Genomic DNA, 27727 nt, shown 5'->3' on the forward strand with positions numbered 1-27727 from the left:
TAAGTTTTAAATTTTCTATTATTTTTAATTTTATATGTTTTTTTTTTTTACATTTATTTCTTTATATGGTACAGGGCGAAAGCTTTTCCATGTGGCACTCCCAACATATCTCCCATCTGGTGGTGGCGGAGGATATGTTCCATCAAACAACGGTGGAGGATGGCATAAACCAACATATCCATGATTGGAGAAATAACCAATGGCCCGTAGCCGTGCATCCAGTTTACTCCCCCATACTTAGCTAATATAAATTAATAAATTGAACATGTCACAGTTTGAGATATAATAACCCTAATCATTATGTTTCGTGCATGTTTGTATTAGAATTGTAATAAACGGAGTTTGTTTTCTTTGAAACTGCTTAGTTAATTATTTAGTATTTACAGCTTATGAAAATCTCATTCTCCCACGTATTTTGCAATTATTATTAGTACTCGCATCGGCCGTGTATATGTCGATGGCAAAGTGCCAGAATATATGTTAATATAGGAACCGGTTAGAGTATGCCATTGTATTGAGCGGAACGTGATATTCTATTTTTCTCCACCATTGAGATATAATATAATTATTTTGTCAATTTTTAGCAAATCGATGGTGATTTAATATCTAATGATCTGAGAGCGAAATCTACTTTTTTTTTGCAGGTACCAGTTTTTTAAAAGTACATCAAAGCGTCTTCGATTAGATGGAAATTGGGAATAAAGACAAAAGTAAAGTTTTCGAAAAAAGAACAAACTGAAAATAAAAAGGTTCGCGTTGAAATTAAAAGAAAACAGTAAAATGCCTTCGACTGTGTCAAAGGACTTTGGCATGAAAATCTTAAATGCGGAAGGTATGAAAAACTTGGAAGTCCTATCCTAGTTATCCTTATCGATGGTGATGAGGATTGAGTTTAATCCCACTTAGTTAACCTTTACTAAAGCATAGGAAAGTCAAGTGGACTAATTATTTTGATCTTCAGGTCCTAGCCAATTCCTAAGAAAGGGCTAGAGTTATTGGAATTCAATTCAATTAGCAAAATAACAATTATCAATCACGATGAGTTTGATAACTCAAGAGTCTCCAATTAATCAATTAAAGCCAAGAATATAAAAAGCTAAATAAGAATCATAAACCTGAAATACCTCAGTTTATATTAAATAAAGAAAATCCTAACACGAATCGTTCATAAGCCAATTTGGCAACATAAGTAATTAACAAATAAAAGCATTAAAGTGTCTGAAAGTAGAAGAGAAACATAAAGCAAAAGAAATATTGAACCTGTGACTGAAGATGAATTGAACTAAACTAATAGAAATCCTAAAATCATAAATCCTAAGAGAGAGGAGAGAACCTCTCTCTCTAAAAACTACATCTAATCCTAAAAATTATGAATTGTGAGTTAAATCTCATGAATGGATGCATTCCCCCACTTTATAGCCTCTAATATGTGTTTTCTGGGCCGAAAACTGGATCAAAAATAGCTCAGAAATCGCCCCTAGCGCATTCTGGTACGTACAGGTCGCGGAAAAGTGACGCAGAAGCGTCGTCCACGCGTTTGCGTGGATTGCGTTTCTGCCAGGTCACGTGTTCGCGTGATCCACGCGTTCGCGTCACCTGGCTTCGAGGCAGCTATGGCAAATTATATATCGTTGTGAAGCCCCAGATGTTAGCTTTCTAACACAACTGGAATCGCATCATTTGGACCTCTGTAGCTCAAGTTATGGTCGATTTAGTACCAAGAGGTCAGGCTGGACAGCTTTAGCAGTTCCTTCAGTTTCTTGTATTCCTTCCACTTTTGCATGCTTCCTTTCCATCCTCTAAGCCATTCCTGCCCTGTAATCCCTGAAATGACTTAACACACATATCAAGGCATCGAATGGTAATAGGAGAGGATTAATAATTAGCAATTTAAAGGCCAAAGAAGCATGTTTTCAATCATAGCACAAAATCAGGAAGGAAAATATAAAACATGCGAATTGTATGAATAAGTGGGCAAGGACTTCATAAAAACCACTCAATTGAGCATAAGATAAATCATAAAATAATGATTTATCAACCTCCTCACATTTAAACATTAGCATGTCCTCATGCTAAGCTCAAGAGAAGCTATAAAGGGGTGAAAAGGAATGATAGAATGTATGAAATGCAACCTATCTATATGAATGCAACTACATGCAGAATGTTTCTACCTACTTGGTTAAAAGTAAATAAATCTTCCAAGAACATACATGAACTGGATTTCACTAATTCAAATCACAAAATAAAGTACAAGTGAACTTGCAGAAGAAAATAGATCATGAAAGCCGGGAACAAAGAATCGAGTGTCGAACCTCACCGGAAGTGTATACACTCTAATCACTCAAGTGTTTGAGGTTTGATTCTCTCAATTCTCTACTAACCTTGCTTTCTAAGGCTTGCTCTTCATCTAATAATCAACAAAAATTTAATGCACAGATACACATATCAAGAGGTCTTTTAAGGGTTGTAATTGGGTTACGGTCAAGGTAGGATTGTATTTGGCTAAGTGGACTAAAATCTGAATCCTTAATTAACTTAAACTTTCCACCTAACTTAGACAATCCATGTAATCAAAATACAAAATCTAACTGTCCATTAACCATATTTTCCACATATTCATGCATTCTAATTTCAAGTACGGTACATATGCATTGCTTTCACCACTTACTTTGGGGTAATTTATCCCCTTTTATTATTTGCTATTTTTCTTTTCTTTTTCTTTTTCTTTTTATATATATATTTCTTTTTCTTTTATTTTTCTCAATGCATATGATTAAATTATTGAATGCATGAACATGTCCTAAACATTTCTTTCACATTTTCATAAAGATATATAACACCCAATTCTCAAACCAAATGTTTCGAAACCCACTTTTCCCCACACTTAATTCATGAACACTCTCACTAGTCTAAGCTAACCAAGGATTCAAATTAAAGACATTATTGTTTTTCGCTTAGAGTTAATGATGTGCTAAAGTAAAGAACAAGGGGTATAATAGGCTCAAGATTGGTTTGCAAGGGATAATGAAAGGTAAGGCCATATGGGTATGTAAGCTCAGTAAAACAAAGGCCTCAATCATATAAGTGCATGCATACATCAAACAATGGAAATATAGAATCAAGCAAGACAAAGATCACAATTTTAGAGAGAAAAAATACACACTAAAACAAAATTTTGGTTGATAAAATGCAACCAATTCAAATAGGCTTAAAATCTCACAGGTTTTGTGTGTTCGAGCTCTAAACCATGTTCCAAAATAATATTTCTTCAAACAAGTTTTTCAAAAAGTTTTAATTCAAATTAGTGAAATGCTATAAAAAGTTTCTTGAAAAAGAAAATATTTCTTCAACCAAGTGGTAAAATATGCACAAAATCAAACAAATATGCAATCAAACATGTAAATGCAACAACTAACAAGGAAAAATAAACCATTGGTGTTGAGATAGAAGAGTAACTAACCCATGGAGATCGATATCGACCTTACCACACTTAAAGATTGCACGGTCCTCGGTGCATGCTGAGATGTACTAGTGGACGGGTTGCTACAACTGACGCTTGTAGATAGAGGCACCTTAGCTGGAGGTCTCTTGGTTCCTCTCCGTGCCGGTGTCTTGTCAGTGGTCTTCTCTTTTCCTTTCTTGGTACCCATGCCTAAGGAAGAGGAAAAAGGAAGAGTGTGAGATATAGAAAACTAAGACCGGAAGGGAGAAAATTCCAAGTGATAAGGAATGCCAAAGAAAAGATGATAGCCCAACTACATGGTAGCTACAACATGTAGGAAAGACAACAATAAAGATAAAAAAGGACAATTCAAAATAATTAGATGCAAGAGGGTAAAAATATGCAAATAATAGGCATGAGAAGCATAGCACAAGCATCAAGTAATAAATGTGCCAAATTAAAGAGCATGTGTAATGATGACAATTGTGAATGATAATCCCAAATACATTGGGTGTGCAAGTTAAAATAGGGATGAAAATAATGTAATCCAAATGTATATGAGAGCCATAAGTAATTGTCAATTGTCAAATCTCTCCTCAGAATAGCCACATGCTCAAATAAAATAAGGTACTATCCAAATAAAACTCCAACACCAACATAAAAATGCATGAAAAAGAATTGAAAAAGAAACCAAAAGGAAAGCACAAATAAATGCATTAAATTAAAGGGATAGAAGAGTAGAGGGGGAGAAGAAGAGAAAGAAAGAAGAAAGAAGAAAAGATAGAAGAAATTAGGATTAGAAAAGAAAAGAAAAGATAATTGGCGATGATTTGGATAAGTTGTGCGGCGCAGGCGACGCGGACGCGTGATTGACGTGGTCGTGTGGTGTGCGATAAAGTTAGGTGACGCGGACGCGTGGGTCACGCGATCGCGTGGCCTGATTTGTGCGATTGGCGCGAGTGCAGCCTCGCGTTCGCGCAACTCTCTGTTCGAAACTCTTTTTGCCAATTTTTTGGGTGACGCGATTGCGTGGTTGACGCGATCGCGTGGATGGCCATTTTTGGAAAACGACGCGGCCGCGTGAGGAACGCGCTCGCGTGGGAGGACTTGGGCTTCCAGCACGAGTCCAGCCCCATTCCAGCCCAACATACTGCCATACACCCCTTTACGTCGATTTTACAGAGCCATGCGTTCGCATGGGTGACGCAGACGCGTGGGGATGCTATTTCAGAAACGACGTGAACGCGTTAGCGATGCGGTCGTGTGATCATATTTGTGCCTAAGGCACGCCTCTAGCCACGCTTTCGCGTGACTTTCTGTTCACTTTCTTTTCTTCATAATGCACCTGTGATGCGGACGCGTCAGCGACGCTTACGCGTCGCGTGCATTTTTTTTATATGCAAAATGCAGAATGCAGTATGCAGATGTTATGAATTATTCCAGGTTCAATGAAATAAAATAAAACTCAAAAACAAACAAAACTAAATAAAATTATAATTGGAAAAGGAGCGATCATACCATGGTGGGTTGTCTCCCACCTAGCACTTTTAGTTAAAGTCCTTAAGTTGGACATTTGGTGAGCTCCTTGTCATGGAGGCTTGTGCTTGAACTCATTCTAAAACTTCCACAAATGCTTGGTTTTCCATCAAGCTCTATCTATTTCAAGTAAAGTTTCCGAGCTTTGATGGGATTTTTCACAAGCTTTGAGCTCCCAAATTTGATCCTCATGTATTCCAGGATTCCAAATCTTGTTTCTACACCCGTCTTCAAGTTGATCATCATGAATCCATCCGGGTGGTAAGCAATCTGAATTCTCTACGGAGTACCAAACTCTTCTTTTAGATCTAACCAAATTATCACCAGTCGGATCCTTATATCTAACTCTCGAAATATCAACCTTGATGAGCCTGGATTTGCAACTCCAACCACTAAACAGTCTCCTCTTACGCTTCATGCCACAAAGCTTCCTGAGTTGGCCGTCCGTTTCAAGAATACCGTACTCAAGTGGGATATGAAAATGAGCAGAGATAAGTTTTACCCACTCAAGTGAAGGAGTAGACGACAACATAGGTGGAGAAGTCTCCAATGTTCTTGATAAAGCGTACTCAACTCCCGTCCATCCTTTTCGAAGGACTTCTACTTCCACATCAATTGCAGACTCAAATAGAGAAGAGTCTTCATACTCAAAGGGTTCGTTTGCAGATGTAGATTTTTCACCAGGAGGGCTTGGTGCATGATTCTTATCACCAAGGGATCTTACTTCTTGATCTATCCCATCCAAGTCTTCATAAAGAATATGCCATGGAGGTTGTGCACTGGCCTTCTTGACATCAATTTCAATCTTATTGGAGGGGTACTCTACAATCCTAGATTCCCATGGAGGTTCAGCATCTCCTAAATCTTCAACCACTTCTTCCTCTTCAACGATCACGGCTTCCTCCAATTGTTCCAATACAAAGCCATGTTCCTCATTATCCACTGAAGTTTCTAGTGTCTCCTTCATGCTACGCTCTTTTTTTGATTCTCCACATGTAGCCATGGGAGTACCTTGAGTGGTTAGATGTTGGGAAGCTAATTTATTTACTACCTCGGTTAAGGCAGTAGTGAGTTCCAGTATGTCCCTTTGAATCTTCGCTTGCCCTTGAAGAAGAACACGAAGGGTGTCATCCATTGGAGATTAGAGTGGATATGAAGGTTCATTGGTTCGGAGAGAGGGCTCATAATACGGAGGTGGTTCTTCTTGATAAGGATATGGAGATGGTGAATATTAAGGTGGTGGTTCTGGGGAGTAATTGGGTTGGAATTGGGGTGGATCTATGTATGGCTCATATGGCTCATAGGGTGGTTGGTATGGCGGATAAAGGTTAGAATCATGTGATGGTGTTTGGTAGTAGGGGGCTTGTGAGTATGGTGGTCCAAAGGTATGTTGAAGAGGCAGTTCATAACCATGTGGTGGGTCTTGTTGGTAACTACAAGGGGATCCACCATATCTATCATCTTGATACGCTCCCTGGAATGGCTCTTGACCATAGTAATTTGGTGGAGGTTGGTTGTCACGAAAAGGTCCACCATAACTATTGTCTTAGCATGCATTGCGGGACGGTCTTTGTCTGTGGTACTGTGGAAGGTGTTGTTGCCGAAAGGGTTGATCAAGTCCTCGTGGCTCCATCCATCTTTGACTGTTCTGACCTTGATGCATGTTCCTGCTATAGCTTCCATTCCCTTCAACAATATTAGAACCAAACTCAAAGCGAGAGGGGTGAGAACTCATGGTAGCTAATAAGAATTAAAAATGAAAACAGAAATAAATAAACAAGCAAAAGAAAAATATTTACAATAACCAATAATAAGGCACACGTTTGCAATTCCCCGGCAACGGTGCCATTTTGACGAATAGAATTTTCTATCGGTAAAGAAATTCACAAATATATAGTCGCGTTTTAAGTACAGCTTCTAAACCAACAGAAAATCCTTTCGTACAAACATTTTGGTTGTCACAAGTAACAAAACCCAATAAAATTTATAACCGAAGTATTCAAACCTCGGGTCGTCTTCTCAAGGAATTACAGGAAAGTATGATTTATTATTGGTTATGGAGAACAGTAATTTCGGGTTTTAAAAGGTTTGAACAAGGGAAATAAATTGCAGGAATTAATGAATTAATGACTAATAAAACTCTTGGCAAGGTATGAAAACTTGGAAGTCCTATCCTAGTTATCCTTATCGATGGTGATGAGGATTGAGTTTAATCCCACTTAGTTAACCTTTACTAAAGCATAGGAAAGTCAAGTGGACTAATTAGTTTGATCTTCAGGTCCTAGCCAATTCCTAAGAAAGTGCTAGAGTTATTGGAATTCAATTCAATTAGCAAAATAACAATTATCAATCACGATGAGTTTGATAACTCAAGAGTCTTCAATTAATCAATTAAAGCCAAGAATATAAAAAGCTAAATAAGAATCATAAATTTGAAATACCTCAGTTTATATTAAATAAAGAAAATCCTAACACGAATGATTCATAAGCCAATTTGGCAACATAAGTAATTAACAAATAAAAGCATTAAAGTGTCTGAAAGTAGAAGAGAAACATAAAGTAAAAGAAATATTGAACCTGTGACTGAAGATGAATTGAAATAAACTAATAGAAATCCTAAAATCCTATATCCTAAGAGAGAGGAGAGAACCTCTCTCTCTAAAAACTACATCTAATCCTAAAAATTATGAATTGTGAGTTAAATCTCATGAATGGATGCATTTCACCACTTTATAGCCTCTAATCTGTGTTTTCTAGGCCGAAAACTGGGTCAAAAACAGCTCAGAAATTGCCCCCAGCGCATTCTGATATGTACAGGTCGCGGGAAAGTGACGCGGAAGCGTCGTCCACGCGTTTGCGTGGATTGCGTTTCTGCCAGGTCACGCATTCCCGTGATTCACGCGTTTGCGTCACCTGGCTTCGAGGCTGCTATTGCAAATTATATATCGTTGCGAAGCCCCGGATGTTAGCTTTCCAACACAACTGAAACCGCATCATTTGGACCTCTGTAGCTCAAGTTATTGTCGATTTAGTACCAAGAGGTTAGACTGGACAACTTTAGCAGTTCCTTCAGTTTCTTGTATTCCTTCCACTTTTGCATGCTTCCTTTCCATCCTCTAAGCCATTTTTGCCCTGTAATCCCTGGAATCACTTAACACACATATCAAGGCATCGAATGGTAATAGGAGAGGATTAATAATTAGCAATTTAAAGGCCAAAGAAGCATGTTTTCAATCATAGTACAAAATCAGGAAGGAAAATATAAAACATGCGAATTGTATGAATAAGTGGGCAAGGACTTGATAAAAACCACTCAATTGAGCACAAGATAAATCATAAAATAGTAGTTTATCAACCTCCCCACACTTAAACATTAGCATGTCCTCATGCTAAGCTCAAGAGAAGCTATAAAGGGGTGAAGAGGAATGATAGAATGTATGAAATGCAACCTATCTATATGAATGCAACTACATGCAGAATGTTTCTACCTACTTGGTTAAAAGTAAATAAATCTTCCAAGAACATACATGAACTGGATTTCACTAATTCAAATCACAAAATAAAGTACAAGTGAACTTGCAGAAGAAAATAGCTCATGAAAGCCGGGAACAAAAAATCGAGTGTCGAACCTCACCGAAAGTGTATACACTCTAAATACTCAAGTGTTCGAGGTTCGATTCTCTCAATTCTCTACTAACCTTGCTTTCTAAGGCTTGCTCTTCATCTAACAATCAACAAAAATTTAATGCACAGATACACATATCAAGAGGTCTTTTAAGGGTTGTAATTGGGTTAGGGTCAAGGTAGGATTGTATTTGGCCAAGTGGACTAAAATCTGAATCCTTAATTAACTTAAACTTTCCACCTAACTTAGACAATCCATGTAATCAAAGTACAAAATCTAACTGTCCATTAACCATGTTTTTCACATATTCATGCATTCTAATTTCAAGTACAGTACATATGCATTGCTTTCACCACTTACTTTGGGGCAATTTGTCCCCTTTTATTATTTGCTCTTTTTTTTTCTTTTTCTTTTTCTTTTTTTATTTTATTTTTCTCAATGCATATGATTAAATTATTGAATGCATGAACATGTCCTAAACATTTCTTTCACATTTTCATAAAGATATATAACACCCAATTCTCAAACCAAATGTTTCGAAACCCACTTTTTCCCACACTTAATTCATGAGCACTCTCACTAGTCTAAGCTAACCAAGGATTCAAATTAAGGACATTATTGTTTTTCGCTTAGAGTTAATGATGTGCTAAAGTAAAGAACAAGGGGTATAATAGGCTCAAGATTGGTTTGCAAGGGATAATGAAAGGTAAGGCCATATGGGTATGTAAGCTCAGTGAAACAAAGGCCTTAATCATATAAGTGCATGCATACATCAAACAATGGAAATATAGAATCAAGCAAGACAAAGATCACAATTTTAGAGAGAAAAAATACACACTAAAACAAAATTTTGGTTGATAAAATGCAACCAATTCAAATAGGCTCAAAATCTCACAGGTTTTGTGTGTTCGAGCTCTAAACCATGTTCCAAAATAATATTTCTTCAAACAAGTTTTTCAAAAAGTTTTAATTCAAATTAGTGAAATGCTATAAAAAGTTTCTTGAAAAAGAAAATATTTCTTCAACCAAGTGGTAAAATATGCACTAAATCAAATAAATATGCAATCAAACATATAAATGCAACAACTAACAAGGAAAAATAAACCATTGGTTTTGAGATAGAAGAGTAACTAACCCATGGAGATCAATATCAACCTCTCCACACTTAAAGATTGCACGGTCCTCGGTGCATGCTGAGATGTACAAGTGGACGGGTTGCTACAACTGACGCTTGTAGATAGAGGCGCCTTAGCTGGAGGTCTCTTGGTTCTTCTCCGTGCCGGTATCTTGTCAGTAGTCTTCTCTTTTACTTTCTTAGTACCCATGCCTAAGGAAGAGGAAAAAAGAAGAGTGTGAGATATAGAAAACTAAGACCGGAAGGGAGAAAATTCCAAGTGATAAGGAATGCCAAAGGAAAGATGATAGCCCAACTACATGGTAGCTACAACATGTAGGGAAGACAACAATAAAGATAAAAAAGGGCAATTCAAAATAATTAGATGCAAGAGGGTAAAAATACGCAAATAATAGGCATGAGAAGCATAGCTCAAGCATCAAGTAATAAATGTGCCAAATTAAAGAGCATGTGTAATGAAGACAATTGTGAATGATAATCCCAAATACATTGGGTGTGCAAGTTAAAATAGGGATGAAAATAATGTAATCCAAATGTATATGAGAGCCATAAGTAAATGTCAATTGTCAAATCTCTCCTCAGAATAGCCACATGCTCAAATAAAATAAGGTACTATCCAAATAAAACTCCAACACCAACATAAAAATGCATGAAAAAGAATTGAAAAAAAACCAAAAGGAAAGAATAAATAAATGCATTAAATTAAAGGGATAGAAGAGTAGATGGGGATAAGAAGAGAAGGAAAGAAGAAAGAAGAAAAGATAGAAGAAATTAGGATTAGAAAAGAAAAGATAAGATAATTGGCACTGATTTGGATAAGTTGTGCGGCACAGGCGATGCGGACGCGTGATTGACGCGGTCGTGTGGTGTGCGATAAGGTCACGTGACGCGGACGCGTGGGTCACGTGATCTCGTGGCCTGATTTGTGCAATTGGCGCGAGTGCAGCCTCGCGTTCGCGCAACTTTCTGTTCGAAACTCTTTTTGCCAAATTTTTGGGTCACGCGATTGCGTGGTTGACGCGATCGCGTGGATGGCCATTTTTGGAAAACGACGCGGCCGCGTGGGGAACGCGTTCGCGTGGGAGGGCTTGGGCTTCCAGCACGAGTCCAGCCCCATTCCAGCCCAACATACTGCCATACACCCCCTTTACGTCGATTTTACAGAGCCATACGTTCACATGGGTGACCCAGACGCGTGGGGAGGCTATTTCACAAATGACACGAACGCGTCAGCGATGCGGTCGCGTGATCATATTTGTGCCTAAGGCACGCCTCTAGCCACGCTTTCGCGTGATTTTCTGTTCACTTTCTTTTCTTCATAATGCACCTGTGACGCGGACACGTCAGCGACGCTTACGCGTCACGTGCATTTTTTTTATATGCAAAATGCAGAATGCAATATGCAGATGTTATGAATTATTCCAGGTTCAATGAAATAAAATAAAACTCAAAAACAAACAAAACTAAATAAAATTATAATTGGAAAAGGAGCGATCATACCATGGTGGGTTGTCTCCCACCTAGCACTTTTAGTTAAAGTCCTTAAGTTGGACATTTGGTGAGCTCCTTGTCATGGAGGCTTGTGCTTGAACTCATTCTAAAACTTCCACCAATGCTTGGTTTTCCATAAAGCTCTATTTATTTCAAGTAAAGTTTCCGAGCTTTGATGGGGTTTTTCACAAGCTTTGAGCTCCCAAATTTGATACTCATGTATTCCAAGATCCCTAATCTTGTTTCTACACCCGTCTTCAAGTTGATCATCATGAATCCATCCGGGTGGTAAGCAATCTGAATTCTCTAGGGAGTACCAAACTCTTCTTTTAGATCTAACCAAATTATCACCAGTCGGGTCCTTATATCTAACTCTCGAAATATCAACCTTGATGAGCCTGGATTTGCAACTCCAACCACTAAACAGTCTCCTCTTACGCTTCATGCCACAAAGCTTCCTGAGTTGGCCATCCGTTTCAAGAATACCGTACTCAAGTGGGATATGAAAATGAGTAGAGATAAGTTTTACCCACTCAAGTGAAGGAGTAGACGACAACATAGGTGGAGAAGTCTCCAATGTTCTTGATAAAGCGTACTCAACTCCCGTCCATCCTTTTCGAAGGACTTCTACTTCCACATCAATTGCAGACTCAATCAGAGAAGAGTCTTCATACTCAAAGGGTTCGTTTGCAGATGTAGATTTTTCACCAGGAGGGCTTGGTGCATGATTCTTATCACCAAGGGATCTTACTTCTTGATCTATCCCATCCAAGTCTTCATAAGGAATATGCCATGGAGGTTGTGCACTGGCCTTCTTGACATCAATTTCAATCTTATTGGAGGGGTACTCTACAATCCTAGATTCCCATGGAGGTTCAGCATCTCCTAAATCTTCAACCACTTCTTCCTCTTCAACGATCACGGCTTCCTCCAATTGTTCCAATACAAAGCCATGTTCCTCATTATCCACTGAAGTTTCTAGTGTCTCCTTCATGCTACGCTCTTTTTTTGATTCTCCACATGTAGCCATGGGAGTACCTTGAGTGGTTAGATGTTGGGAAGCTAATTTATTTACTACCTCGGTTAAGGCAGTAGTGAGTTCCAGTATGTCCCTTTGAATCTTCGCTTGCCCTTGAAGAAGAACACGAAGGGTGTCATCCATTTGAGATTAGGGTGGATATGAGGGTTCATTGGTTAGGAGAGAGGGCTCATAATACGGAGGTGGATCTTCTTGATAAGGATATGGAGATGGTGAATATTGAGGTGGTGGTTCTGGGGAGTAATTGGGTTGGAATTGGGGTGGATCTATGTATGGCTCATATGGCTCATAGGGTGGTTGGTATGGCGGATAAGGGTTAGAATCATGTGATGGTGTTTGGTAGTAGGGGGCTTGTGAGTATGGTGGTCCAAAGGTATGTTGAGGAGGCAGTTCATAACCATGTGGTGGGTCTTGTTGGTAACTACAAGGGGATCCACCATATCCATCATCTTGATACGCTCCCTGGAATGGCTCTTGACCATAGTAATTTGGTGGAGGTTGGTTGTCACGAAAAGGTCCACCATAACTATTGTCTTAGCATGCATTGCGGGACGGTCTTTGTTTGTGGTACTGTGGAAGGTGTTGTTGCCGAAAGGGTTGATCAAGTCCTCGTGGCTCCATCCATCTTTGACTGTTCTGACCTTGATGCATGTTCCTGCTATAGCTTCCATTCCCTTCAACAATATTAGAATCAAACTCAAAGCGAGAGGGGTGAGAACTCATGGTAGCTAATAAGAATTAAAAATGAAAACAGAAACAAATAAACAAGCAAAAGAAAAATATTTACAATAACCAATAATAAGGCACACGTTTGCAATTCCCCGGCAACGGTGCCATTTTGACGAATAGAATTTTCTATCGGTAAAGAATTTCACAAATATATAGTCGCGTTGTAAGTACAACTTCTAAACCAATAGAAAATCCTTTCGTACAAACGTTTTGGTTGTCACAAGTAACAAAACCCAATAAAATTTATAACCAAAGTATTTAAACCTCGGGTCGTCTTCTCAAGGAATTACAGGGAAGTATGATTTATTATTGGTTATGGATAACAGTAATTTCGGGTTTTAAAAGGTTTGAACAAGGAAAATAAATTGCAGGAATTAATGAATTAATGACTAATAAAACTCTTGGCAAGGTATGAAAACTTGGAAGTCCTATCCTAGTTATCCTTATCGATGGTGATGAGGATTGAGTTTAATCCCACTTAGTTAACCTTTACTAAAGTATAGGAAAGTCAAGTGGACTAATTAGTTTGATCTTCAGGTCCTAGCCAATTCCTAAGAAAGGGCTAGAGTTATTGGAATTCAATTCAATTAGCAAAATAACAATTATCAATCACGATGAGTTTGATAACTCAAGAGTCTCTAATTAATCAATTAAAGCCAAGAATATAAAAAGCTAAATAAGAATCATAAATCTGAAATACCTCAGTTTATATTAAATAAAGAAAATCCTAACACGAATGGTTCATAAGCCAATTTGGCAACATAAGTAATTAACAAATAAAAGCATTAAAGTGTCTGAAAGTAGAAGAGAAACATAAAGTAAAAGAAATATTGAACCTGTGACTGAAGATGAATTGAAATAAACTAATAGAAATCCTAAAATCCTAAATCCTAAGAGAGAGGAGAGAACCTCTCTCTCTAAAAACTACATCTAATCCTAAAAATTATGAATTGTGTGTTAAATCTCATGAATGGATGCATTCTCCCACTTTATAGCCTCTAATCTGTGTTTTTTGGGCCGAAAACTGGGTCAAAAAAGCCCAAAAATCGCCCCCAGCGCATTCTGGTACGTACAGGTAGCGGGAAAGTGACGCGGAAGCGTCGTCCACGCATTTGTGTGGATTGCGTTTCTGCTAGGTCACGCGTCCGCGTTATCCACGCGTTCGCATCGCCTGGCTTCGGGGCAGTGAAGAACTGAAGATTGACGGTTTAGAATTCAGAATAAATTCCCGTTGCAAGTATAGTTTCTAAACCAAGCAACCATCCTTTCTTACAAACGTTTTGGTTGTCACAAGTAACAAACCCCTAAATAAATTGATAACCGAAGTATTTAAACCTCGGGTCGTCTTCTCAAGGAACTGCAGGGAAATATGTTCTTATTATTGGTTATGAAGATTGTAAATTGGGGTTTTGAAAGTAATGAGCAAGTAATTTAAATTGCAATTAAAATAAGTAAATGACTGTAAAATAAACTTTTGGTAAGGTATGAGAAATTGGAAGTCCTGTCCTAATTATCCTTATCAATGGTGATAAGAATTGAGTCTTAATCCCACTAAGTTAGCCTTTACTAAAGCAAGGAAAGGTCAAGTGGCTTGATTAGTCTGATCTTCAGGTTTTAGTCAATTCCTAAGAAAGGACTGGAATTATTGAAGTTCAATTCAATTAGCAAAGATAACAATTATCGATCACGTTGAGTTTGATAACTTCTGAGTTACTGATTTCTTAACCAAGACCAAAAGGGGAAAAGTAAATCTACTCGAATAAAAATATCTTCAGATTGGAAGTAACAGTAACATAAATAAAAGAGAGCAATCATAAATTGAAATACCTCAAATAACATTAATTAAAAGAATAATCTGTAACATAGAAAATTTCATAAATTAAATTGAGAAAATAATTAATTAAAAGGAATGTTGAACCTGATAGAAAGGGGCAATCATGAAAGCGAGAAAAATCCTAAATCCTAATCCTAAAAGAGAGAGGAGAGAACCTCTCTCTAAAAACTACATTTAAATCATGAAAAAATGAATAATTGGAGACTCTCCTCTGAATGGATGCATTCTCCCACTTCATAACCTCTGATCTGTGCCTTTTGGACTTGGATTTGGGCCAAAAAGGGCTTCAGAAATCGCTGAGAGCGTTTTCTGTAATTTCTGGTGCGTGGGTCACGCGGTCGTGTGGGTCACGCGGTCGCGTCATCTGGAGTTTTATTTATCACGCGTTCGCTTTGGTCATGCGTCCGCGTCATCTGTGTTTTGCTCGTGGCGCGTGATCACGTCAGTAACGCGTTCGCGTCGCTGTCTTTTTGCGCTAGGCATGCGGTCGCGTCGCCCACGCGTTCGCATCGCTGCCAGTTTCTTCAAAAACTTCATTTTGTGCTTTCCTTCCATTTTTGTATGTTTCCTTTCCATCCTTTAAGTCATTCCTGCCTTAGAAGATCTGAAACTACTCAATACACAAATCACGGCATCGAATGGTAATAAAGCGTAATTAAAATAATTATTTTTAAAGCATAAGAAATATGTTTTTTCACATATATCACATAATAAGGAAGGGAAAATAAAACCATGCAGTTAACATGAATAAGTGGGTGAAGGATTGAATAAATCACTTAAATTTGGCACAAAATATATCATAAAATATGGGTTTATCAACCTCCCCACACTTAAACAATAGCATGTCCTCATGCTAAATCCAAGATAAAGAGTAAGGTTAAAATTAAAGTGGTGGAATCTCATGCAATGCAATCTACTCTAAATGCAACTAACTAAATGAATCATGCAATTCTAATTGTCATTCACTTGTATATAAAACTTACATGTAGTTGAATTAATGCACATTCTCAAGGAATCATATATGCATAGCCAAACCTTAGATAATGTTAAAGCACTTTTACAATTGAGATGGGAAAGAAAAATATTGTACAAACTTGCAAGACAATTAACAATTTAAGCAGAGATATATGTTGATGAGCTATTGAACCCTCACTGGATTTTGTGTTTACTCTCTAGTCACTCAGTGTTTATTGGGTTAATCACTCTATTCTTCTTTTTATCCTTACTTTCTATAACTTTGTTCTTCATCTAACCAATCAACAATTACAGAATACATACATACAAAAATCATGAGGTCTTTATTTAAGATTGTAATGGGGCCAAGGTAAAGGTAAGGGTATATGTATAAGGCTAAGTGAGCTAATAAGTGAATCCTTGATTAGTCTAAGATCTCATCTAACGCACATATTTTGTAATTCAAAGGTTTCTTTACCTATTACCCAAATTTTCTCACTTTGTATTGCAAGGTCATATATTAACTTTAACTTTTGTCTCATGTGCATTGATTCCTTTTATTTTGCAATTGGGGAATTTTTGTATCCCCTTTATTTAAATATATATATATATATATATATATATATTAATGCACATGGTAATTTAATTGTTTTGATTTCACATGAGCATGCTTCCTAAAACTTTTATTTTGAAATGTCTTTATTCTTTTTAACTTTCTACCTTTGTTTCTATAATCCATGTTCCCATAAGGTTCCCCACACTTAAACAATACACAATTTCTATCTTAAGCTAACCAAGAATTCAACTTGGGATTTTTATTTTGTTTTTCTGCTTAAGGCTAGTATTGTGGTTTATAGAACAAGAGGGGATTAAAAGCTCAAGGGGGCTAACAAGGATGATGTAAAAGGTAGGCTAATTTTGGGATAAGTGAGCTAGAATCAAACAATGGCCTCAATCACTTTCTTGGTATGTATCTATATTCTATAATTGGACATATAGATTAAAACAAAGTAAAGAACATCAGAATAAAAAAGAAGGGCGAAACACACAGGAATAAAATATTATGGTTTGAATGTAACCATACAATTAAGCTCAAAACTCACAGGCTGTGTGTTCTCTAGCTCAAAAATCATATCTCAGTTATATATGTTATGCAAGTGAAAAATTAAGAGTTCCCATTATTCTCAATGTAAACCTTAGGGTGGCTTTAAAGTTTTAGTGTTTCTCCTTGATGAAATGTTGTTAACTAACTAACATGTAATGCTATATATATATAAGGTGTGGATTGTTTTTATTATGTTTAAGTCTGTAGTTTACTTCCTTTTTATTTTCAATTTAAACCAAACTTATCATATGCTAAAAGGGTAAACTATACTAATTAATCCACATATTTTATAGCTAATAAGTTAGAATTGCAACTAAACTAACTGGCTAAAATATGAACTAAAGTGCAAAATGCAGAAAATAGAGTAAAAATACATGAAAAGAGCAATGTATAAGTACTGAGGAATAAAAATAAAAATCAAAATACAGAAAAGTAATAAAATAAAAAGAGTCTGTAGTGGTTCACCAAGAAAAATACGCCAGAGATGGCGACCTCCCCACACTTAATATAAAGCATCGTCCTCGATGCTCACTCAAGCAAGGTGTGAAGGAGTGTCATCACTGGAATGATGTGTGGCTGGAGTCTCTGTGGTGGTGGCCTGAGGGTCTGCCTGCTGCAGAGGAGGTGCTGACTGAATAGGAACCTCTGGGTCTGCAGCCTGAATCTGATACGGGGCCTCCTGCTGTGGCGCAGCCTGCTCCGGGCTTGCATGCTCAGCCTCTCTCTGTGGATGGGTCTCCGCCTCATGATCATCCGCCTCCTCCTTAGATGGCTCTGATGGTGTGTCAGGCTCGGAGGGGATGTCGCCACCAGATCGTATCATCAACTTTAGGTGCTCATAGTGTCGCTTGCTGCGACGCTCAGATCTCTCATATTGGCGCCGGTTACGGCGCTCCATCTGGTCTAGCTGCTGAAATAGGTGGTGCACGAGGTGATAAAATGGCTCTGAGGCAGGTGGAGGTGCAGTGGTGGTAGCTGGGGTAGCAGTAGATGAAGAGGGGCCAGCTGAAGGTGTGGCTGTCTCATCAGGGGCAGTGAGGAATGGAGGTCTATAGCCCAAAGCCAGAAAGTTCTTGGTGTGAGGGATAATCTTCTTGCATTCTGCAGCAGGTGGCTTCTCATCAGCATCCTCTCAAGGCACGTCAGCTCGACAGCCGAGCTGGGTAATCAGATATGGAAAGGGGAGAGTGCCTCTGATGTGGACCCTGGCCATGTAGTACCGGATGAATCGTGGCAGGTACAGGTCCTTACCCTCCATCACACACCAAAGGAGGGTGATCATAGTGGCAGGTAGCTCCGTCTCGTGAGTACTCGGCATAACAAAGTTGCTCAGGATCTGGTGCCAGAACCGAGCCTCATCATTTAAGTATATTCCCTTGATTTCCTTAGGCATGGTGGTGTTCTGACCCATGACCCATGGGACAGTCGGGTCAAGGGCTATCCTTGCCTTGACCGCATCCCAGTCAAACCTCATAAAGCGTATGTCCTCCTCAGCCTTTTGGTAACCATCGAGCTGATCAGATTTAGGCTGAAGCTTCAGAATATCCTCAATGGCCTCTTCAGTGACCAGTATCTGCTTCCCTCTTAGGTTCACTGCATCTAGGGAAGTTTTGAAGTAATTGCAGTAAAACTCTCTTACCCAAGAAGCATTGACCTCTGTCAGGTTTCTCTCCAGGAAGAACCAGCCTCTTTGTTTGATCTGATTGGAGGTGTATTGCTGGAGTTCTTCCAGAATTTTCAGAGTCCGCTCTAGGTACAGGTTTCTGGAGGTTGCAAAGACCGGATACTTCAACTCGCAGTATCTGTTTGCAAACTTATTGGGATCAGTGGCAGGGAGTAGCTGGTCAGCCTTCTCCTGCGGGGTAAAGTGTTTCTCCCGCCAGGAGTCATCATGCATGATGTCTAGGATGGACATAGAGGATTCTCCTCTTTTCCGTTTGCCAGTTGTTGCATTTTCTTTTCCTTTTCTTTGAGTGTCAGACATCCTGAAAAACAGAAATCTATGATATAATAAAAACAGGAAAACAAGTAGGCAAATAACAAAATAAGCACATAGTGACAAATGAGTAGTAGAATAATTAAATGAGTTGAAGAATTGTGCATTTTGGATTGGTTCGGAAATAAAAAGCTGAGATGAGAAATTTCAATCCAAAAAGTAATAGAATTCATGTTAATTAGGAAAAACCATAAACATGCCTTGAGTTAAAAAGTAAAAGTGAAGAGTGAGTCAAAAAGCAGAGGGGGTTGTTAGAAAGTTAAAAGTGGTTTTAAATTGAAAAAGAAGTTAGAAATAAAAAATCAGTGAGTTAGTAAAAAGAAAGTTAAGGTAAGCGGCATGATGATTGGTTTCTAAGTAACAAGAATTTCACAATTTGAAGCAACAGACAACGCATATTTAAGCAAGAAAATCAAGGTGTTGATGATTCATATAGATATACCAATAACGAAAATTTGAAATCAAATCATCAATAATGTGATTTATAAACCGGGAAAACAAAAGGAATAAGAATGCTGGCCCGTGCATTCATGAATTGGTTTGGTGAAAGCTAAAGAAAGCAAAATTGAAAATGCCAAAACCAAGACATGAATGAGAATCAAAATGATTTACAGAAAATTGGGCAGTATTCTGGCTAAAATTGGATGTTCCCGGAAAATAAACAGCAAGCAGAATAGTTCATATAAACTAAAATAAACTGCAAATAGATATAAATAATATGAACATGAAAGAGCAGTCGCAATAGCAGCATGAACAGTAAGAACATCATATGAACAATACTTAGATCACATCAACAGCAGAATTGTGAAAATTATAAAACAAGTAGCAAGAACAGCGCAATTAAACAGGCCTAAATCCACTAACCACATCCTAGGCTATCTAACCACCTAGAATCCACTACAACATGCATTTCTAACTAGCCTAAATGTAAACAGAAACGGAAAAAAATGCAATTGACTATGAATTGAAATAAGAGTGGCGTTCGGCGGAACCTGGTAGGCGTATGAACTAAGCTAAGGGATTGAGAGATGGCTGGGGGGTGGTTGCGGTGGTGGCTGATGCGGCGGTGATGGCGGTTGGCGCGGTGGTGAACGGCTGTCCGATGGCAGGGGTTGCTGTTTGGGGTAATGGGAGGGGTAGGTGTTAAGGGGGAAGGAAGGGAAGGGGTGAGGGTGTTGGTGGTGGGTGGAGCGGCGGTGATGGTGGCTTGGTGGCTGTGGCTGGGCGCGGCGGTGGCAGTGGTGGTGGAGAGAAGAAGAGAAGAGAAAGAGAAGAAAGAGAGGGAAGGAAGAAGGGGGGTGGTGGCGTCGCGGTCGTGGCTGGGTGGTCGACGGTGGTGCGGCCGGTGGAGGTGGTTGGGGTGGCGAGGGGCAGAGAGGGGGTTGCAGAGAAGAGGAAGGGTTAATGAATTTGAATCCATGCGATCGCGTGGGGCACGCGGTCGCGTGGCTGGGGTGGAATAGGGGTGACGCGATCGCGTGGGTGGCGGGATCGCATGGAATGGGTAAAAGGATGAATGATGCGATCGCGTGAGGCACGCGATCGCGTCGCTGGAAAGTGTGCTAAACGCATAATTCCAGCGTCGTTTCAGCGCAACTCTCTGTCTCCAATAGGGTGTCATGATATCCGCGCGACGTGAACGCGTCGCTCACGCTATCGCGTGGCATGGGTGTTGTGCAAGTGACGCGATTGCGTCAGGGACGTGACCGCGTGGGTCGTTTTGTGCAAAACGCACAACAGCCGCACGATTCCTGCCCAACTTTCTGGGCGTTGGATCTTTATGCCGATCTCCAGATCACGCGGCTGCGTGAATGACGCGGATGCGTGGGAGGTGGTTTTTCGCAACTGACGCGATCACATGAGCAATGCGATCGCGTCACACACTTTTTTTTATATGCAATTATGCAGTATGCAATGCTAATGAATAATATTCAGGTTCAATTGAAAAAAGAATAAAAATAAATAACACGAAATAAAACTAAAAAAGAAACGACCATACCATGGTGGGTTATCTCCCACCTAGCACTTTTATTTAAAGTCCTTAAGTTGGACATATGGTGAGCTTCCTGTTATGGTGGCTTGTGCTTAAATTCATCCAGAAATCTCCACCAATGCTTAGAATGCCAACAGCCTCCGGGGTCCCAAACTAGGCATGCAAAGCTTCGAAACAACTTCAAACAGATTCTTAGGCTCCCGGTGTGGCGAATGTCAGAATAGATTCCAGGATCCTAAACTTTGCTTTTAAATCCGCCTTCGTCTTGACCTATATTTTTCCATTCGGACGGTTTAGAAATTAGATTCTCACCATGGTGACCAAATATTTTCCGAGATCCATTCGATTGAACATGAGACCAATCCGTGCACTTCGAGTTGAAGCATGGAACCTTATTGAACCTTGTGCACCAGCTCTGAGTGCGAGCCATTTCCCTCTTACTCTTAAAGCCGCAGAGAGCTCTAAGCTGGCCATCTGTTTCAAGCAAACCATATTCAAGTGGAAAAGTAAAGTTAAAGGTTAAGGATTGTACCCACTTGAAGCTTGTATTCGGTGGTAATGGCCTTGGGATATGTGTTTCCAGTGGTTCTGTAAGTTCTACTCCCTTGTGCTCTTCTGTGAATTTCTCCACTTCCTTGCAGAATTCTTCAAATGTAACATCTTCCTGATCAAAGTCTTCTATGTCTTCCTCATCACTCAAGTCATAAGCTGGAGGTTGAGAGAAATCTACCTCCGCATCTTCTTCGTATTCACTTGGATAAGGTTCTTCAATCTCAGAGAATTCACTGGCGGATGCAAGTTCATTACTAGGAGAACTTGACTTGTGATTATCATCATCAAGGAAACTTGCTTCTTGGATTATTCCGTCTAGTTCTTCATAAAAGACTTGCCTTGGGGGTTGTGCACTATCCTCCTTAGCATCAATTGTAACGTCCTTGACAGAATTCTCTACAACTTTGGATTCCCATGGAAGTTCAGCGTCTCCTAAGTCTTCAACCAACTCTTCTTCTTCTATAATGACAGCTTCCTCTACTTGTTCCAGTACGAAGTCATGCTCTGTTCTGTCCACTGGAGTTTCTAGTATCTCCTTCATGCTACGCTCTTCATTAGATTGTCCACATGGGATTGTGGGAGGTCCTTGAATGTCTGAATGTCTAGAAGATAATTGACTTATTGCTTGCTCCAGTTTATGAAGGGTTGTTTAAAGTTGATCAACTATTTCCTTGAGGCGAGCCTGTGATTCTGGAGGTGATGGATTTGGACATGGTACATAGGGAAGTGGTGGTGTTTGGGAGTAATCGGATTGGGATTGGGGTAAATAAGGATCATATGGTGGTGAATGGTGAAAAGGCGCTTGTGAGTGTGGCGGTTCAAAGCTACGTTGAGAGGATGGTCTATAGGCACAGGGTGGGGCTTGTTGGTAGTTACAAGGTTGTCCACCATATCTATCAGCTTAGTATGCATTGTAGAATGGCCTTTGTCCATGATATCTTGGAGGGTGTTGTTGCCTAAAGGGTTGATCAAATCCTCTTGGCTCCATCCATCTTTGATCTCTCTGACCTTGATGCATATTCCTGTTATAGCTTTCACTCCTTTCAACAATATTAAAACCAAACTCAAAGCGAGAGGGGTGAGAATTCATAGTAGCTAATAAAAATTAAAATGCAAAAATAAAAATAAATAAACAGCTAAAATAAAATATTTACAATAACCAATAATAAGGCACACGTTTGCAGTTTTCCGGCAACGGCGCCATTTTGAAGAACTGAAGATTGACGGTTTAGAATTCAGAATAAATTCCCGTTGCAAGTATAGTTTCTAAACCAAGTAACCATCCTTTCTTACAAATGTTTTGGTTGTCACAAGTAACAAACCCCTAAATAAATTGATAACCAAAGTATTTAAACCTCGGGTCGTCTTCTCAAGGAACTGCAGGGAAGTATGTTCTTATTATTGGTTATGAAGATTGTAAATTGGGGTTTTGAAAGTAAGGAGCAAGTAATTTAAATTTCAATTAAAATAAGTAAATGACTGTAAAATAAACTTTTGGTAAGGTATGAGAAATTGGAAGTCCTGTCCTAATTATCCTTATCAATAGTGATGAGAATTGAGTCTTAATCCCACTTAGTTAGCCTTTACTAAAGCAAGGGAAGGTCAAGTGGATTGATTAGTCTGATCTTCAGGTTCTAGTCAATTCCTAAGAAAGGACTGGAATTATTGAAGTTCAATTCAATTAGCAAAGATAACAATTATCGATCACGTTGAGTTTGATAACTCCTGAGTTACTGATTTCTTAACCAAGACCAAAAGGGGAAAAGTAAATCTACTCGAATAAAAATATCTTCAGATTGGAAGTAACAGTAACATAAATAAAAGAGCGCAATCATAAACTGAAATACCTCAAATAACATTAATTAAAAGAATAATCTGTAACATAGAAAAGTTCATAAATTAAATTGAGAAAATAATTAATTAAAAGGAATGTTGAACCTAATAGAAAGGGGCAATCATGAAAGCGAGAAAAATTCTAAATCCTAATCTTAAGAGAGAGAGGAGAGAACCTCTCTCTAAAAACTACATCTAAATCATGAAAAATGAATAATTGGAGACTCTCCTCTGAATGGATGCATTCCCCCACTTCATAACCTCTGATCTGTGCCTTCTGGACTTGGATTTGGGCCAAAAAGGGCTTCAGAAATCACTGGGAGCATTTTCTGTAATTTCTGGTGCGTGGCCTCTGTCACGCGGTCGCGTCATCTGGAGTTTTCCTTATCACGCGTTCGCTTCGGTCATGCGTCCGCGTCATCTGCGTTTTTCTTGTGGTGCGCGATCGCGCCAATCACGCATTCGCGTCGCTGTCTTTTTGCGCCAGCATGCAGTCGCGTCGCCCACGCGTTCGCGTCGCTGCCAGTTTCTTCAAAAACTCTATTTTGTGCTTTCCTTCCATTTTTGTATGTTTCCTTTCCATCCTTTAAGTCATTCCTGCCTTAGAAGATCTGAAACTACTCAACACACAAATCACGGCATCGAATGGTAATAAAGGGTAATTAAAATAATTATTCTTAAAGCATAAGAAACATGTTTTTTCACATATATCACATAATAAGGAAGGGAAAATAAAACCATGCAGTTAACATGAATAAGTGGGTGAAGGATTGAATAAATCACTTAAATTGGGTACAAAATATATCATAAAATATGGGTTTATCAGAAAGCTATGGCAAATTATATATCGTTGCGAAGCCCCAGATGTTAGCTTTCCAATGCAACTAGAACTGCATCATTTGGATCTCTGTAGCTCAAGTTATGGTCGATTTAGTACCAAGAGGTCAGGCTAGACAGCTTTAGCAGTTCCTTCAGTTTCTTGTATTCCTTCCACTTTTGCATGCTTCCTTTCTATCCTCTAAGCCATTCCTGCCCTGTAATCCCTGAAATCACTTAACACACATATCAAGGCATCGAATGGTAATAGGAAAGGATTAATAATTAGTAATTTAAAGGCCAAAGAAACATGTTTTCAATTATAGCACAAAATCAGGAAGGAAAATATAAAACATGCGAATTGTATGAATAAGTGGGCAAGGACTTGATAAAAACCACTCAATTGAGCACAAGATAAATCATAAAATAGTGATTTATCAATTACCGAGTGCTAGGATTCGCTTGAATCTAATTCATTTAACTCATCAAATATTGCATTCCAGTAATCATCAACTGGCAAATCATACTGCTTTGATATTCTTAAAGTATTCAAATTAATTTCCAATGGTAGTACTGCATCATGGCCATAAACTAATTTATAAGGCGAAGTACCTGTTGACCCCCTCGGCAAATTTCGATAAGCCCGTAATACTTGGCTTAAAGTTTCATGCCATGTTCGGGGTTTATTTCCGATATGCTTTTTGATCAAGCTTATCAAAATCTTATTTGCTGCTTCCACTTGCCCATTAGCCTGTGCATATACGGAGTAGAGGTGATCATATTGATATTCCTTTGAAGCTGCAAAATTTTTAATTCGCTAACCAGTAAACATAGTTCCTTGATCAGTACTTAATGTTTGAGGGATTCCAAATCGATGGATAATATGTTCCTCGATAAAATCTATTATTTCACCTTGACCAACTTCTATTAAGGGAACTGCTTCAACCCATTTAATGAAATAATCAATTGCCACCAAGATAAACTTGTGCTGTTTTGATGAAGGAGGGTGAATCAAACCAATCAAATCCAACGCCCAATCTCTGAATGGCCATGGCTTTATTATCGAATGCAACTCAGACGCTGGAATCTGTTGTATCGAACCATGTTTTTGGCATTCTTGACATGCCTTTGCATAATCGATGCCATCTTTTATCATAGATGGCCAGTACACATGGTTGCGATATAACACCCATTTCATCTTTTTTCTAGCTTGATGGGCACTACATATCCCATTATGAACTTCACCCAAAGCTATGTTTTGATCATCTTGGCCTAAACATCTCATCAAACTTCTATTGATCCCTTTCTTATATAACTCGTCTGCCATTATAACGAAATTTATCGCCTATAACTTTATTTTCCTTTCAACTGACATACTGGGATTTTTTAAATACTGAGCAATAGACTTTCTCCAATCAGAATCTTCCCATTCATCTATACAAAATACTTCTCTTTCATTTGCAGACACTAAAATCTGACGAATACTAGATAATTTCTTAATAGTTTCTGGACCGATCCGATACCTCGAAGCAATTTGGGCTAACTCATTAGCAATTTCATTATGAATTCTAGGGATATGCACCAAAGAAACTTTTCGAAAAGACGTTAACAATTCCCAAGCAGTTACTAAATATTTTTGTAACGTCTCATTATTACACTTAAACTCCTTTGATAACTGCTTTAAAACCAACTGTGAATCCCCTAATATTTGAACCTCCAAAGCTCCTTTACCGATTAAAATTTCAAGACCCAAAATCAGAGCCTCATATTCGGCCACATTATTGGAACAAGGATACTTTAATTCAAACAAAAATTCTGATGGAATACCTCCTGGCAAAACAATAAGGATTCCAATCCCTGCACCATCTTTATGATTAAATCCATCAAAATATAATTTCCAATAGTTGACTTCTACATCGATTATATTTGCCCCCTGGTCATTTAGATCTTTCGAATTATCCACAAGAAAATTTGCAATGACCTGTCCTTTGACAGCCTTTGTTGGGACAAATTGTAAGTCGAATTCTGTCAATGCCAGCATCCATTTCCCTAAACGCCCTCGTAACATAGGGAAACTTAACATATATTTAATGAGATCAGTTTGTGCTATAACTTTCATCGATTTAGTCACCATATAACACTTTAACTTCATACAAGCATGATATAGAGACAAACACAATTTCTCGATCGGAGAATACCTTGTTTCAATATCGGTTAAAACTCGACTAAGGTAATAAACCGCCCGCTCATGCCCATTTTCATTATCTTGGGCTAACATACACTCTATAGTGTTCTCAGATGCTGCAATGTATAATTTTAAGGGCTCGCCTGGACGAACATTCGCCATAATCAGAGCCTTAGATAAATAGGCCTTAATTGAATCGAATGCTAACTGATGTTCTTTTGTCCATTCGAACTGCGAATCATTCTTTAATTTTACTAAAGGAGCGAACACTCGAGTTCGATCGAAAGATTCGAAATGAATCTTCGAAGATAAATCACTTTGCCCAAAAAGGACTGTACTTCTTTTTTCGATTTAGGTGCAGACAATGCCAATATTGCATCTGCCTTATTTTTATCAATTGCAATACCTTTTTTATGAACAATGAATCCTAGAAAATTTCCAGCCGATACACCAAAAGCAGATTTTAAAGGATTCATTTTTAATCCTTTCTTTCTCATAGTAATGAATGCCTTTCTTAAATAATCAACGTGTTGACTCATTGAAATCAATTTGATCATAACGTCATCGATATACACCTCCATAAGTTTTCTGATAAATTCATGGAAAACATCATTCATGGCCCGCTGATATGTTGCACCAGCGTTTTTCAAATCAAAAAGCATAACTACCCATTCATATGTACCTAATGCCCCAGGAAAACGAAAGGCAGTTTTAGACACATCATCTTCTGCAATAAAAATTTGATTATATCCATAATAACCATCCATGAAACTAAGGATTTCATTTCCCGCTGCAGAATCGATTAACATATCTACAATGGGCATAAAATATTCATCTTTTGGAGTAGCATTATTCAAATCTCGAAAGTCGATGCATACTCTTAACTTCCCATTCTTCTTCATGACATGGACAATATTCGAAACCCACTCAACATAACGTGCAGTTCGAATAAATTTTTCTTTAATAAAGTGTTCTATCTCTTTTTTAATTTTTATCTTAATTTCTGGAGCAAAACGTCTTGGAGTTTGTTTCACAGGTCGAGCATTTGATTTTAATGATAATCGATGTTCCACTAGTGAACGATCGAGACCAGGCATCTCATGATAATCCCAAGCAAAACAATCTTTAAACTCATGTAAAAGATTAAAGAGTTCAGTTCGAAAAGGATCAACAAGATCTTTACAAATATATGTAATTCGAACATCATCAGGAGTCCCCAGATTAATTTCCTCTAAGGGATATTGAGATTCAAACCCTTTATAATAATCATCATCTTTTACTGAGTATTTCTCAAAACCCAATGGTTCTAAATCATAGATGCAATCAAAAGTGAAATCAATAGGGTCATCAGAAATAGAAGAAACTTGATCATTGATTAAATTAACATTACTTCTATTTTCTACACAATGAGCCTTTGCTATTAAATCTACAGTTCAGCTTACATCATTATTTTCATTACAGG

General features: G+C 38.4%; 1 protein-coding gene across 2 annotated transcripts in view; it reads left to right on the forward strand.

The window, feature by feature from the left end:
* Positions 1 to 27727, forward strand: part of LOC107624287 — a 70293-nt gene that overhangs the window by 833 nt on the left and 41733 nt on the right. The window contains exon 2 of one of the 2 annotated variants that reach the window (XM_016326779.1): positions 75 to 409. The exons of the other annotated variant lie outside the window; for it this stretch is intronic. Coding sequence (XP_016182265.1) covers positions 75 to 184 — 110 coding nt within the window. The 3' untranslated portion in view covers positions 185 to 409. Of the gene's footprint in view, positions 1 to 74; positions 410 to 27727 lie in introns of those variants that run through there. 2 annotated transcript variants of the gene reach the window in all.

This window comes from Arachis ipaensis, chromosome B10, assembly GCF_000816755.2.
Source record: "Arachis ipaensis cultivar K30076 chromosome B10, Araip1.1, whole genome shotgun sequence".
Taxonomy (NCBI): Eukaryota; Viridiplantae; Streptophyta; class Magnoliopsida; order Fabales; family Fabaceae; genus Arachis; species Arachis ipaensis.